At 44.1% G+C, this 14,581-nt stretch overlaps 4 protein-coding genes across 11 annotated transcripts in view; 2 read left to right on the top strand and 2 right to left on the bottom strand.

Moving 5' to 3' along the window:
- Nucleotides 1–5,530, top strand: part of plxdc2b (plexin domain containing 2b) — a 52,032-nt gene extending 46,502 nt beyond the window's left edge. For 4 of the 5 annotated variants that reach the window (XM_063873995.1, XM_063873997.1, XM_063873994.1 and 1 more), the window contains 3 exons: nt 1,472–1,510; nt 2,786–2,946; nt 3,244–5,530. In XM_063873995.1, the coding sequence (XP_063730065.1) occupies nt 1,472–1,510; nt 2,786–2,946; nt 3,244–3,363 (320 nt within the window). In that variant the 3' untranslated portion in view covers nt 3,364–5,530. The remainder of the gene's footprint in view (nt 1–1,471; nt 1,511–2,785; nt 2,947–3,243) is intronic. The other variant, XM_063873996.1, reaches the window with a different exon arrangement.
- Nucleotides 5,531–7,738: 2,208 nt separating this feature from the next.
- LOC134884079 (GTPase IMAP family member 4) lies at nt 7,739–10,806 on the bottom strand. Of its 3 annotated transcripts, XR_010168373.1 has the most exons (5): nt 10,624–10,806; nt 9,567–9,760; nt 8,925–9,498; nt 8,444–8,512; nt 7,739–8,346 (listed from the first exon to the last, which is right to left on the bottom strand). XR_010168373.1 is itself a non-coding variant. In XM_063912712.1 (4 exons), the coding sequence occupies exons 1-4, from the start codon at nt 10,652–10,654 to the stop codon at nt 8,508–8,510; spliced, it is 804 nt and encodes a 267-aa protein (XP_063768782.1). In that variant the 5' UTR covers nt 10,655–10,806; the 3' UTR covers nt 7,739–8,507. The 3 variants fall into 3 exon arrangements, 2 of the variants coding, with proteins under 2 accessions (XP_063768782.1, XP_063768781.1); XM_063912712.1 differs by having other exon boundaries at nt 7,739–8,512; XM_063912711.1 differs by lacking the exons at nt 7,739–8,346; nt 8,444–8,512 and having other exon boundaries at nt 8,917–9,498.
- Nucleotides 10,807–11,220: 414 nt separating this feature from the next.
- On the bottom strand, nt 11,221–13,715 carry chmp4c (charged multivesicular body protein 4C). The gene is made up of 5 exons (XM_063912713.1): nt 13,357–13,715; nt 12,299–12,476; nt 12,107–12,215; nt 11,859–11,988; nt 11,221–11,602 (listed from the first exon to the last, which is right to left on the bottom strand). The coding sequence occupies exons 1-5, from the start codon at nt 13,577–13,579 to the stop codon at nt 11,541–11,543; spliced, it is 702 nt and encodes a 233-aa protein (XP_063768783.1). The 5' UTR covers nt 13,580–13,715; the 3' UTR covers nt 11,221–11,540.
- Nucleotides 13,716–14,163: 448 nt separating this feature from the next.
- The window catches only part of zfand1 (zinc finger, AN1-type domain 1), a 6,726-nt gene continuing 6,308 nt past the window's right edge, over nt 14,164–14,581 (top strand). For both annotated transcript variants that reach the window (XM_063912925.1, XM_063912924.1), the window contains exon 1: nt 14,164–14,305. In XM_063912925.1, coding sequence (XP_063768995.1) covers nt 14,199–14,305 — 107 coding nt within the window. In that variant the 5' untranslated portion in view covers nt 14,164–14,198. The remainder of the gene's footprint in view (nt 14,306–14,581) is intronic.

The raw sequence follows: 14,581 nt of genomic DNA, 5'->3' as shown, positions 1-14,581 counted from the left end.
AACAATAGAGAATAGATATAGATCAGGTTTTAGCTGCACACTAGTGGGATGTAGTTACGTTGTGTTTAGCTTCCTTTGGGGTTTTGTGGATAAATGAGGGGAAAACTGACGGAAGAGAAGGAGGAAACTGCAATTTCAGAGACATGGAAATAAACAGCTTTATCTGGATCTACTTTGAGTTTTTAGTACATTATTGTCCCTTATCCGGGTCGCTGCTGGTCTTTAATCCGTCACAGAGTCTCTCTCCATGATTCCTCCGTCACAAAAAGGCATTTACTTTCTCCGAGGAGCCGCCGACCTTTCCTCCATCGCTCCGACATTCATCATCCCGCGGGTTCAGAAACACACCAGTAATCCTTCAGAGTGTGTGTGTGTGTGTGTGTGTGTGTGTGTGTGTGTGTGTGTGTGTGTGTGTGTGTGTGTGTGTGTGTGTGTGTGTGTGTGTGTGTGTGTGTGTGTGTGTGTGTGTGTGTGTGTGTGTGTGTGTGTGTGTGTGTGTGTGTGTTGCAGGAACCTCAACATGGACCGTTTAGATCTCCTTCAGAACGCAGTCTGTTCTTGTGCAAACCATCATGGAGTTTCTCGTTCAGAGGCTTAAAGATGCCTAACCTGTGTATGCTACCTGGTTTCCACATCAGCGTTCTTCAACTTTCATTGAACTAAAGTGCGAGCATAACGGGCAGCAGAACTGCTCAGATACTTAGGAAGGTTTAATGAAACGCCGCCTGTTTTCACACTTCCCGTTCAGAACTAGCAGCTTTGTAAATACTGCATTTTATTAGAGATCAGTGACAGCTAGGCGTGCATTGGATGTCTGGGGTCTTTTCCGACGTTCTCTTCAGAGAGAGAGAAATGGAGCCAATTCATGTGACAGATTTGAATGGAAATGAGTTAGCATTTTTGTACTTTTTCTCAAGTTTTTGGATAGATATGTGGGACACAAGGTCTGTGATAAACCCGTTCTTCTTGTCCTTTGAGGGTACACATTCCCACGCATTTTCAACCTTTAACGCAAAATCAGGGTCTCATATCTGCAGATTGGTGAGCAAAAAAGACGGATTCTGACCCGAGTAAATCCCACAAAACACCAGGGTTTCTCTACTCTAAACAGAGGCTTTAACACACCTCCTTCGCTCTGACTCGCTCTACAGCATTACATCTCCTTCACTGATTCGCCTCAGAGCCCAACACCCTCCTGCAACGGCTCTTTTTTCCCAAATTGAAATGGGAGATCCCCCTCAGTTGAATCCTTCAGTGAAACATATCCGCTGCAGAAGTGGGTCATGCCACATCTCCATAACTCACATGTTAACCCCAGACGGCTGAATTATGCACGCTGAGCCGTTATCTTCCCATCATTTATTCTTCAGGTTTCAAGAGCAGTAAATGTTCATGTTGGGAGGGGGAGGGGGAGGGGGGAGAGAAACACAGATTAATGCGTTTGACATCTCCCTCTCTCTGTCTCTTGCAGACGATACCAAGATCGCCCTGCACCTCCGAGACAACCAGGGTGAGTGTGTGTGTGTGTGTGTGTGTGTGTGTGTGTGTGTGTGTGTGTGTGTGTGTGGGGGGGGGGGGGGGGGGGGGGGGGGGTGTGTATGTGGGGGTGTGTGTGTGTGTCCATTAGCATCCTCTCTGGGTCATTGGCTCCAGACGTGTCATTTTCTGTGTCTGTACATATTATTTCTTGATGCTTTTGGTCCCCCCCCCCCCCCCCCCCCCCCCCGTACCTTACAGCTGTTAATTGATTGGCACTAATTGATCCCGCACATGGAGGTTCATGGTCCCTCAGGATAACCCAAACGTTGGTGCTGTGTCCTCCAGAGCTTCAGTCGGTGCTTTATGACTGAACACCTCACATTTTCAGCACTTATGCTAAGCGCTAAACGAAGCGCTGAAACATAGCTCAGAGCATCGCCGTGCTAACGTGCAGAGCTGCTAGCATTCACGTCGGCTCTGAACGCTCCTGTACTCTACTCACAGAGAAGGACTCAGATGCAACCTGTTAGATCCACTATAGAGGATGTTTCCTCAGGATGAACACTCTGTCTCCTGCAGAGCTGTGTCTGCTAGCATCCCGCTGTTTGTTCAGCATTCAGTCCCCCCCCCCCCCCCTTGTAACTCTGAAGGGAGACAAATCGCTTTCTGAGGAAGACAGAAGACAAATATCAAACCTCCTTCTCCATGAGACTATAAGAGGCTTCGACTGACAGAGACAAACAGAGGGTTACATCCATCCTCTGTCCTTTTTCAATGTCCAGTTTAATGACACACACACACACACACACACACACACACACACACACACACACACACACACACACACACACACACACACACACACACACACACACACACACACACACACTCTGACGTCTCTCTGCAGGACAGACTCTCTGTTTCCTCTCTTGTCAGGAAGTCGTGCTGCTGACCTCGACTCGCTGCTCACTCCTACTTCTTGATGGAGAAAGCTCATGAATACTTAATCAGACCTCAGAGTTTAAACTGTGGATCTGCTCGGAGAAAAAGTCTCTGAACGTCTGGAACAAAAGCACCGAGGCTGGAGGAGATGTGGCACTGAAATCGATGATTCCGTGTCCAGATATTTAGCGAAATGTTGGCGTTAATTAAGTAAATTTTATGGCATTTTTGGGAAAAAGTTAGACAGGAAAGTGCTGATGAATGATGAGTGCCCCCTGGGGGTCGAACATAGAGCGGCAGCTTAAAGAAAAACCTGTACAAAATGCATTTAAATATAGAATAACAGCCTGTTCCTCTCCCTCAGTGCTTCCTGCAGAGAGCTCAGTAGACAGGAAGTCGCCACCTCTCCACACCGGTCTGATCCTCGGCATCCTGCTGGTGATGCTCCTCATGGTGGCGGGCGTCCTGCTCAGCGTCTACGTCTACCACCACCCCACCTCCGCCGCCAGCCTCTTCCTCATCGAGGTGAGCTCAGACTGGGATCAGGGGAGTGAGCTGCGTTTAGCACGCAAACCTGCAGATAGTCCAGTGTGACAGCTTATCCTGAATGTGCATTGGGATTTTGAGAGGGGGGGGTGATGCAACTTGGTGCACACACTCTCATAAAGCACACACTGCAGCATGAAGAGTGTGTGTGAAATCAAAGCTGCTTGTATGCAGTGTTTCCTCTTGTCAAAATATTGACCAGAACTCCTCCAGATGTTTCAGTAGAAGTCTGCAGCATTCACACCACAGTGTCTCCCCCCCCCCCCCACCCCACAGAGGCGTCCCAGAAGGTGGCCGGCCATGAAGTTCCGCCGGGGCTCGGGGCACCCAGCATACGCGGAGGTGGAGCCGGTGGGCCCAGAGAAGGAGATCTTCATGGAGTCGGATCAGTGCTGAGGGATGCCCCCCCTCTCAGGATCTGTGCACATAAAGACTCGTTCGGACTGGAACCAGCAGTAAGAGACACCTGGACCCCAGACCAGCCTGATGAACGGGGGGAGGGGGGAGGGGGGGCATGTATTGTATAGACTGGACACTGTGTGGTGGAGGGGCGCAGGGTGAATATACAAAATATATTTTCAGAGATTTCCACTCGGTGGGTTGACTGGGTCGGCCTTCGTATTTCCACTCACAGGGGGGGCACATCTACCTGTACAGACCCGATACTCTGAGGAGGGGGGGGGTCAGTGTGTCTGGTTTCATTTGAGTGTTTTTTTTATTGGGTGATGGGCACGCTATTCTACGGAAGAGGATTAGGGACACAGGTCGGACCAAAAGAGGTTTCAGTTTCCTGAGATTTGAATCTGAATACTGAGGAAATAATGTGTAAAAAGGAGGCGTTCAGAGAAGTCCCAATGAGACACAATTCTGAGGAACAAAGTAGGAACTATAGGAAAAGAATGGCGTGTGGGCCGGATCCTCTCCCGTACTTTCCCTTACATCCCGGGTTCCATTTCTGTATATTTTTGGCCGGTTTTTATTTCCTTCCTTCCGTGCCATTGGTCCCCGGCTACAGTTTGCACTTTTTTTCCTGACTCGTGGTACTGATGCAAAACGACAACACAGGCGCTTGTGAGTGTGCGTATGCTGAGTGTGTTTTCTAAAGTGTGTGTGTGTGTGTGTGTGTGTGTGTGTGTGTGTGTTCTAAAGGAGACAGTGGATATCGGCCTGCTTTATGGGGAGGATGTGTGAGGTTTTATTCCCAGTGTCGCCATCATCCCAGTAATGTAAATACCGAGGCCAGGTGCAGGTGCAGGTGCAGGTGCAGGTGCAGGTGCAGGTGCAGGTGCAGGTGCAGGTGCAGGTAACTCACAGCAGTACAACCTTTCTTGTTTTTTATCAGTGGCCTTTCTTTCTCTACTTTTTTACTTCAATGTGAATACTATTCCACACACGCGTCTACTGTCGCTCTCTGGAGACACACACCGATGATTGTAGACTCATTTTAGATCCTGGACTTCTACTGAAAAATAAAGCGTGCAATATTAGCCGACACCCGTTTGGTTTTGACACTGTAAATACAATTTATTTTATAAACGCCTCATCGTCGTCACATTCAGACCAAAGACTAATCACATCTTGATTTCAGATATTTAGCTCAACGCTCTGGAGAGAAAAACGATGAATTCATTAACACCGGATAAGTACAGCTCTTTGCCTTCACTTTAGCATCCATAAAACACCATCAATTTGCACCGCTGTTCGATACAAAAACCCATAACTTAACTCGGGTTCAGACAATAGTGGTGCAGGAATGAGTCCTATAACCAAGCAATGAGTCAGCGATTTAGACCCCTCTTGTCCCTTCGGCTGGAAGTCAATAGTTTTCTTTGGTTGTTTTGGAATTTAAAAACGCTGGTCTGTCTAAATTGAGCTGCCTTTAGCTTAGCGGGGGTGACGTGAAGTTCATTTTTGCCGATGGAACAATGCTAACTTCCAGCTAAGCGTACAAAAATAGGTCATCGCTGCACCTCTCTACGTTAGTCCCGAAGTTGTCAAGGCGTCAGATCAACTGAAATTAAAACCACAAATTTAATTGGATAATCTGCACGTGTTAAAAGCTCAATAGGCGGAGCAACATACACAAAGGGGGCGGGGCTTAACTAACTGACACCTTCCATTTAAACACAATGTAACCAATCAGCAGCACTCACGCACACAAACCAAATCAATGGCTCTCTGGCTGTCTTTTTTCTGTACAAATGGCTGCTTTTCAAACCCTCAGACTCCTCATAACTCGTCTCCGCAGCGCTGTCTGAGAACGGGGGGGGGGGGGGGCAGGGGTGCAGAGGGGCAGAGGGTATCAGGACAAAGGGTTAGGGTCTGCAGAGAGTAACATCTGCTTGTTGAACACCACCTGAAACTGAGAGTATTTTATATCCGCTGTCAGAGGCTGGACCCTTTCACCCCTCCCTACCTCTGATGACGATAAACAGGTGTTTTTGAGACAGGTTACTCATCACGAGACTACAAATCACTCCGCATCATAGCCGTCTGTAACTTCTGTAACTACTGCTGTTTTGATTACATTTGAAATAATAAACGATGTTGTTAAAATCAGAAATCACTCCAGCATCACGTGGCTATATTCAGCAAGAATCCTGGAATAATGTCATGCTTTTATTCAAACCCTTTATGCATTATTTACCTGCCATGACTTCAGACTTTAAATCATCTCCATCGGCCCTGCGAGAGAGAGCGTGACAGAGAGAAATGCTTGCAGACAGCAGAACTGCTTCCCTGCAGATTCAGGAGGAGATAACATGACAACAAACAGGAGCAGCAAGAGGCGAGGAAAAGGAAAATATCAACCGTTTAGAAGCATGAAAGAGAATTATACCCCTGTAGAGCCAGGAGGGAGCACAGATAGCAGTTAGCCTTTCGTTAATCCATAAAGAGGCCTTTTGGTTTCCCTCTCCTGTATTGTGTCTGATCAGCTGTTTGTCTGTGTAAATGGTTCAATCCGAAATATACTCCTATACGCCATAGACATATCGTATATAAGTGAATGGAAGCGAACTGTTTTGAACTTCAGTCCCAAACACATATCAGCTTAATGAGTCTGTTACAGGCAGGGTCTCACCTGGGCTGCTGCTGTGAACCGTACACTGTTTACAGGGATACCGCGTAAGGATGAGGCTCTGCTGCCATCTAGTGTCGACTAGCGGTAAGTGCACGTCATAAAGAAGCTCATAGGCAGGATATCAATTAATCAATTAGCTGGGAACCATTTTAAAGGTTTATTAATTTCCTTTTGAAGCGAAATAGTCCCTAGTTCCATCTTCACAATTATGAGGATTTACTGCTAATATAGTATTTATGTATTTACAGTTGGTCAATTCAAATAAATTCAATTAAATAGAAAATAATAATAAAAAATAACTGGTAGTCTTTTAAAATGAACCAACAATACACAATGAGAAATAAATGTAAAACATTAAAAACAATTAATACATCAAAAATAAAGTATATTGTTTTACTTTGGATACTTTAAATACATCTAAATAATAATAATTTCATTTAATTTAAAAACGTGATTATTAAGAAATGAATCTCTCTTTAATAAAGATCTCGTTAAGCTTTATATATCTGTCGGTGCAGGTGTGATAAATCACCTCATGTAGATTTAAGAGACTGTCCGTCATTCAAGGAACAGGAAACAACAGTTTGGTCAAAAAATATATTTATTTGGACCTAAAAGAAGACAGTGCATTTCTAAAGAGCAGATCTACTGAGAGACAATCAGCCCTTCATCCCTGCAGAGGGACCTGGTTCACAGGCTGCAGAGAGACCTGGTTCACAGGCTGCAGAGGGACCTGGTTCACATGCTGCAGAGAGACCTGGTTCACAGGCTGCAGAGGGACCTTGTTCACAGGCTGCAGAGGGACCTGGTTCACAGGCTGCAGAGAGACCTGGTTCACAGGCTGCAGAGGGACGTTGTTAACAGGCTGCAGAGAGACCTGGTTCACAGGCTGCAGAGAGACCTGGTTCACAGGCTGCAGAGAGACCTGGTTCACAGGCTGCAGAGGGACCTGGTTCACAGGCTGCAGAGGGACCTGGTTCACAGGCTGCAGAGGGACCTGGTTCACAGGCTGCAGAGAGACCTGGTTGTTTTTAGTGGATAACTCTGCTGTTTTCTGACCCTATGACCCCCAAACCCCTTTAAAACAATGCAAAGGCACTCATGTTGAACCGGTCTGCAGCCTTCACTGCATATCTGAGCATCCAGCGTCTAATCGGCTCTCTATAAATACATTCATGCACATTTTGACGGACAGTTTCTACAGGATTCCTATCGAAGGCTTTCAGTCAGTCGATTGAAAGAGACCCTCTCATGCTTAGCTTTTGCAGACCATTTACATAAATCCTGGATATCAGGAGCCTCATTGCATTTAAAGAACATGTCAGCTATAAAGATTCAGATTCCATGGTTTGAGCAGAAACCAGCAGCTCCTGAGCGCCAGGAGGACAGATCTGAGACATCTTAAGAAGTCATTTTAAACCACTCTAGTAATTTATACTAGTACCGGATTTACACCCCGTTAATAAAGCAAAATACAGAGTTCGATTGACAGTTAATTGATATTGAGGCCGGTCTGAAGCAGAGGGATGGTTCAGTTTAAGGCATGATTTGTCTGGATTAAAGTGAAACGATTCACCAGATCTTCATGAAACTGCTGGTGTGTGTAGTGAGCTACCATAGGCCTATAAAAGATCGGAGTGTGTGTCCGAAGCAGCTGACTATCTAATAATAGTGCAGCACAGCAAAACAAAGAGTAGGGGTGTTACTGTCTGACAACACCAGTTTTATTAAGAATTTCTACCAAAAAATGTGTGTAAAAAAAAAAAGGGTGCTTCCACCTTTGAATCATTTGGTCAATAAAAGGTCATATTTAATGTAAAAATAGGGGTACAACAACCATTAATCTCCCCTAAAGCCACAGAAGACAGCTGGAAATATCTCATCTTGTCAAATTAGCTCCAGAAACCCCAAATATATTATGTTTTTTTAACACTAAAAACCTGCAAAAATAGACAATTTAAATGCTTTAAAAGGTAATTACTGACACTAAAAGGATTATTCTATGACCAGAACTCATCCTTCAGCTTCCACATGGTGACAGGAACACGTTACAGATGCATTTAGGTAACAATAATAATCCATAACCGGCTTTAAAAGCACAGGAAAAGCATTTACAGTTTGGTCACAACAAACAGGACTCAGTTACAGGATCCCAGCGGCAGAATATAAACATTATTAATTAAAGTAACAGTGGAGTAGTGCAGTCTGCCGGGAGGTCAGAGGGAGACGTCTGCAGGTGTAACAGCGTTAATAAGACCCTCTTCACACAGCCCTTTACTCTATAACAGGGGGGGTGTCTGAGGAGAGCATGAAATAAAAGGCCTCGTCACAGTGAAGAACATCATGAATAATCAGTCTGATTTAAAAAATAAATTAAAACCACCGTTTCTTTACTTTCAGTGGAATCCTCCTCCGATAGGAAGCAGCTTCGCAGTCCGAGCGCTCCGATTGGTCGCCGTTAATCTGGAATCAAACACAGGGATCATTAAAACAGCTGTTTTACGTTAGAGAGATTCTACAGTCTGCTCATATTGGTGTTCAGTGGCTCTACTGTGACACGTTAAAGTTCCTGAAATGGTTTCGCCAAAAAAAAGAGGGAAAATCTGAGTTTCTCAAAATCCAACCAACGTCTTTAAATGTCTTGCTTTGTAAGTGCAAAACCCAAAAATATCCTCTTTCATTTGATATAAATCAGAGAAAAGCATTACATCTCCACATTTTAGAGGCAAAAAAAGCATTTTCTGACATTTTTACAAGAGAGAGATTATTTTACACTCTGGAGGGATTTTAGCCACTGCAGACCATTGACATGCACTAACACCTACAGGAAGCAGCACAATAGAAACATTAAACTGGGTCTGAGCTCTTCACTCACTGGACAGCGCCTCCACGGTTTTGGACAGACTCAGCGCTGAGCTCTGTTTGGGCCGGGCTCCCAGCTCCCGCCCCTCCCTGTTCTGGTTCTCCTCCACAGCCTTCTCCTTCTTCTCCTCTTCCACCACCACCTCCTCCTCCGAGTTGTAGAACCCTCCCTCCGCCGCCACCATCTTCTCCACCCTCTCCAGCAGCCGGCCCACCTGGGGGTGCTCTCCGAATATACAGTTATTGATCACAAAGTACCTCCGATGGCACTTCTCCAGGACCCACTGCAGGTCCTTGCCCTCCCGCCGGATGTACCGCTCGATGGAGATGTTCCTCAGCACCTCCGCCCAAGTGAACACCACGATCGTGTGCCTCCACACGCTCTCTCCGAACAGGCTGACATGCTCCTCGATGCACTGCCGGTCCACCTCGGTGAACATGCCGACGGGGATGACGAGCAGGAAGGCGTGAGGACCGGGAGAACAGAGGGAAGCTCCTCGCACCAACTCCTGCTTGTAGGAGGGGGGAGTGTCCTGGGCGGAGAACCAGCCGGGCGTGTCCACCACCGTCACCTGCCGCTCCAGCACCTGTGAGAGAGTTATTAGATACATGCAGGACTGATAAAGGACTTCTGATAAACTGTGGTGATGGTTACCTCCGCCTGTCTCTTCACACAGAACTCAGCCGCTCGCTCCAGATGGAACTCCTCCTTCCCCAGGATGGTGTTTCCTGTCAGGCTTTTCCCCGGCCACCTCCAACCCAGCACCACCAGACGCAGCTCAGGTAAACGGTTCGCAGCCTTCACTGCAGCCGCTGCCTGCCTGGCCTTCTCCTCTGGTCCCGGGGTGTCTGTAGAAAACGTTTATTATACTCACTACAATTAATAAAGCCCTAATTGATCGTTGAGTCTCTAACATGGGACACATTTAATAATAACTAGTAGTGGTTAATTAAGTTTTTTCCCACAAAATGGACACAAAGTGTGACTACATGAGCCACAATCTGGGTTAAAGTGAATTAATCAATCATACAATTGTACACACTTATTAAAGAGGCCCTATTTTGCTCATTTTCAGGTGTATATCAGTAATTACAGCCTCTCCTGGGACATGATAATGTACTTAATGTTCAAAAAGCTCTTTATTATTACCATTTACATGCACACAAACTTATTCCAGGGAAGGGCTGACCCAGGTGCACATAAATAAAATGATCAAGGCTATTATTCTCAATATCTAATGGTTTACCCTAAATGTTCTAAAGACCTCTGCAGAACTGCTTCTCTATAGTAGCTAAGTATAAGAACATAAACGAAAAGTACTTCTGAAATACTTGAATAGTTTGACTTGAGACGCATTTTGTTACAAGTATTTAAAGCTGTTTATGTGTTTAGAAACACACAGACAGAACATGTAGTTTTGATGTCCCGGCTTCAGACAGGGCTCCAATTATATTTTAGGTTTAATAACTATAGTGGAGAAGTACTAAGTAGCATCAAATGGAAGTACCTGGATAATACACTGAAGTACTTGAGTGAATGTACTTAGTTACTTTACACCTCTGGATATAAGAAAGTCGTTACTTTATGAAGAGTTTGTTTTCACTGTAAACACTTTAACTTAATGCTAACTTCAACAGCTACGGAAACTCCCTTCATTATTTGACACGTAGTTAATCATTTAAAGTTATATGTAATAGTTTTAAAGTCTCACCTTCTGTCTGAGGCTTCCTACTCGCGTCCATAGTCTGTTTTTATCGCTAAAGTAGGTTTTATTTAGGTTTAATTTGCCTTAAATCCGCAGAAAAGAGACTTCCTCCTTCAATGCTAACAGGGTGATAAAGCTAACTGGAATGTAAAACAAAGGGCTTCCGCTTAGCTCTTTCAAAGTAAAAGCACAGTAAAGCTAACCGGAATGTAATCACGTGGTTTCTGGTTATTCTTTCAGAGTAAAAGCATGCGATTAAAAGTGAAAATATAGATTATTAAGTGGATTTAAATGTCTTGTATATATGCAGTGCTGTAGTGTAAAGTCCATTTAGTCAAGTACTGAACTAAAATAGAAGTGTAGGTACTTTACTTGAGTATTTCCACATTATATTATCCTTATTCTGCATGAAAAGTACTTTTACTTTTGGTACCTAAAGTATATGTTTTATGCCAATACTTTTACTTGTGACTGAGTATTTTCACCCTGTAGTATTGTTATGTTTACTTAAATGTACTTTTCCACCTCTTGGACATTAGAAATTGACTTAACATTTGCAATTTAAACAATTTGCAAGACACTGATAATAAATAAGACGATAGATTTCGGCAAACTGTAGGAGATTAGTTCATTGATCAAAGGTTTTTATTTACAATATTTATGCAAAATCAGACTTTATTTACATCTAGAAACATCTCATATCTTCATTTTAATGTGGTGTTTTCTGTGCAAGCTGTAAAACAACAACAACAACAACAACAGAAAGTAGGAAACGCCTCTAAACTTCTGTTAATCCTTCACTTAATTCCTTAATAAATATCACCTGTAAAGTGGCTTTTAAACCGAAAAGCTTAATGATATAATGCTCTTCATTTTCCCTAATAAAGCTAAAAAAGAGAGAGAGGTAAATTAGCTCAGAGAGATTAGGTCGCCCACGATTCCAGCATCCGCATGTCGTCGTCGTCCTCGACCCGTTTCTTGGTGGCTGTAAAGAGAAGGAGAATTCATCAGATTATTACGGGACAATTACCGGGGTCAACGCTTCAAAAAAGGATTAAGAATAAGGTATTAAATTCCCCCAAAAATAAAAACCCCAAAAGGACATCTGGAAATTGCTGATTTTGTCCAACCAAAACGATAATAATCAAATGAAAATAAACAGCAGATATACAAACATATCTACAGTCAAAGTATTTGAGTACTGCAGGATTCCCTCCTCTGATACTCAGTTCAGCTCTTACTCGCTCTGTGACTGCTGGGTCTCGCTGAGGGCAGTTTGCTGCTCGGCACGCTGGGTAATCCTCCCATCCTCTTCATGTTGTCCTTCAGCTCTTCCTGCTCCAACTCCTCCAGCTCCGCCAGCAGCTCGTCCTGCAGGGAAACCAGTAAGAACACAGGAAGTAATCAGATTACCAGCAGGATTACGGTGTTTTTATGCTGAATGTAAGGCAGGTGTTCCTATCAATGAAACTAAATCTTGCTCTCGTACCTCGTCAAACGTCTCTCCAAAAGGTCCGGAGATGGCCTCGCTGATTTCCCGGGCGACGTCCTGCTGCTCGGTGATGTCCTGCATCAGATCGTCTATCTTATCTATGTCCCTGGAAACAGACGGAGGAGAGGGATGACACACCGCAGATAAAAACAAACCCCAGATCATATTTTTTCTGCTCCGTTCTCTCACATGTTCTCGTGGACCTGCTTCATGGCCTTGGCAGCGAAGCCCATGTTCTTCAGGACCTCTGTGTTGGTGTGCGAGTTCTCCAGAGCCTCCCTCTGGAACTCGATGGTGGACAAGGTGCCGTCGATCTGCGTCAGCTGCTGCTCCAGACGCTTCTTCCTCTTCAACGCCTGCAGGGCGGCTGAGACAGAGACCAGGGAGAGTCACATTATATATCTGACGCTGTTTCCTGCTGGGCGTTCACAAAGACAACACCAGGTTTCTCCCTGGGTTTATTTATAGTCTGAGGTGATTCAACAGGAACCTGCATTACCTGGACATTCATCTGCACTCTTTCATCTCTGCTCTGTTTCTGCTCTGTTTTTATTCTTTTTGTATCTGTGTTTTGTCTTATATATGTTCAGGTTGCATTGTTGGATGAGCCCGGGACTTCAGATGTTCATTGCCATATCTACACTTCCGTGCATACGACAATAAAGCCTTTCACAGGATTAAACACACTGTTTCCTGCACAGGGAAATAATAGAGCTGTTTTTATTTAATCCCTAACTCTCACCTGTTGCAAACCTGTCCAACTCACGGCTGAAATCGAAAGTGACTTTGCTCAGGTATCCTTAAAATAAAATCAACGTGTTCCTATAAATAAGGGATACTTGTTGTTACTTAAAAGTGCAGAAAATGTCCTTTGAGTGTGTTTATAATGATGTTTATATAAAAGGTCTGCCTATATAGTAGTGTCGCATCAACTAGCATTTCACTGTTGTAGATAAACACATTTCTGATTGACTTTGTCAAATATTTAAAGAATGTGACTGTTTTTTCTTACCTCTAAAGCTGCAGTGCACTAAAATAACATGATTTCCCTTTTGAATATAGTGATGTAGAATTATAAAGTAGAATGAAATGGAAATGCAAGTTCAAGTCCCTCAGAATTGTACAATACTTAACACCACTGAGAAACTGCACCTGGGATGTTTTTAATGCTTGTTTCACTATGCTATTCTGCTTAAAACGTGTCCAAAATACTCCATATTGACTCTTAAACACCTGCAGATGTTTACCTCTCTTGTTCTTGGTGCCATTCTTCTTGGCAATCATCAGCTCCTGCTCGATCCTCTTCTCCAAGTAGTCCTGTTTCTTGGTCAGCATTTCCTCCGTCTCCCGGAGCTTGTGGATGGCCTCCTGCGGGGAAGGCCCTCCCCGGGACCGGTGGTGTTTGGACTTCGAGGAGCTGGAAGAACCGGAGCTGGAGCTCCCTTTGAATAACTTCGCAATTTTACTCATTCTAGCAGCTTTTCAGAGTACAAACAGCTTCGTGTCTCCCGGCCTCAGTGTCCTACTTTAAGGTGTTTTTCAGGCGGGTGTGTTGGGGCGGATTTTCCTGCTGGACTGCTTTCATTCAAACCAGCCAGTGAACGCACCTTTCAACACTCCTTTCAGCATTACCTGAGTGACGTCATGAAACCTGACACCCTCCCTCTTTTGTTCAGAGTCGGTTAAAGTTTTTTAAAAGGTGTAAAAGTTGAAATAATAATCATACATTTCCTTATTAAATATAAAAGGGTTTAGTTAATACTGTCAACGTATTAAAACATGTAAATAAATAATAATCTGTTGATTTTAAAAACTCGGTCACGTGGTTTCACTGCTGGTGTCAAACTTCGTGTGGACGTCAGAGTAAGTAATCAGTCTTAAGAGCAACCGACAATATAGAGAGGATTTAGAGTTGTTCTTTTCTTTTCCAATTATTTATTTATTTAGTGTTTTTATTATTCATTTCCTGCCAGTCTGCTGCTCTACACTCGCTCAGCAGGTGGCGGTAGTGCACCTACTCACTGTCTGCCTACTGCTATTAAACCACCGAAGAAGAAGCAGTGTTTACATACAGTCATCTGAAATCACCATGAATATACGTTTTAGTAAGGCTGAAATTAAGACCATAGTCAAGGCCAATGGAGGAAATGGCAAAATGATTGGAGCACTGCTATCACCGGGAGGAAGTACTGCAGGGTATGTTGGTGAAGCAAGGTCAACATCTAGAACTACTCCAGAGGAAAACATAATCTCTAGGATGAGATTTGGGCATACTGGGTTAAGTAGTAGCTACTAGAAACATGCTGATGGTAATTGTAGTGTATGTAACAGTGCAGATAATGTGGAACATGTAGGAGAATATTGTGCTAAATGTGTCCAGCAGAGACAGCAACTCATCCAGGAGCTGGAGTCAGAAAGTACAATCCTGCAGTTTATGCAGTTCAGTTTATTGTTTAATTTCTTGAGAACAAC

This window comes from Eleginops maclovinus, chromosome 21 (assembly GCF_036324505.1).
Source record: "Eleginops maclovinus isolate JMC-PN-2008 ecotype Puerto Natales chromosome 21, JC_Emac_rtc_rv5, whole genome shotgun sequence".
NCBI classification, from domain to species: Eukaryota; Metazoa; Chordata; class Actinopteri; order Perciformes; family Eleginopidae; genus Eleginops; species Eleginops maclovinus.
This window is presented reverse-complemented; position numbering and strand designations above follow the sequence as displayed.

What these genes read in the sequence shown, in the direction of transcription:
- LOC134884079 (XM_063912711.1), bottom strand. Translation starts at nt 10,654, where the DNA reads ATGGACGCGAGTAGGAAGCCTCAGACAGAAG. An exon ending in TAGGAAGCCTCAGACAGAAG is followed by an intron (nt 9,761 to 10,623) that starts GTGAGACTTTAA and finishes CGTTTTCTACAG; the next exon opens with ACACCCCGGGACCAGAGGAG. An exon ending in GTGTGAAGAGACAGGCGGAG is followed by an intron (nt 9,499 to 9,566) that starts GTAACCATCACC and finishes ACTCTCTCACAG; the next exon opens with GTGCTGGAGCGGCAGGTGAC.
- chmp4c (XM_063912713.1), bottom strand. Translation starts at nt 13,579, where the DNA reads ATGAGTAAAATTGCGAAGTTATTCAAAGGGAGCTCCAGCTCCGGTTCT. An exon ending in TGGCACCAAGAACAAGAGAG is followed by an intron (nt 12,477 to 13,356) that starts GTAAACATCTGC and finishes TCTCTGTCTCAG; the next exon opens with CCGCCCTGCAGGCGTTGAAG. An exon ending in AAGCAGGTCCACGAGAACAT is followed by an intron (nt 12,216 to 12,298) that starts GTGAGAGAACGG and finishes GTCTGTTTCCAG; the next exon opens with GGACATAGATAAGATAGACG.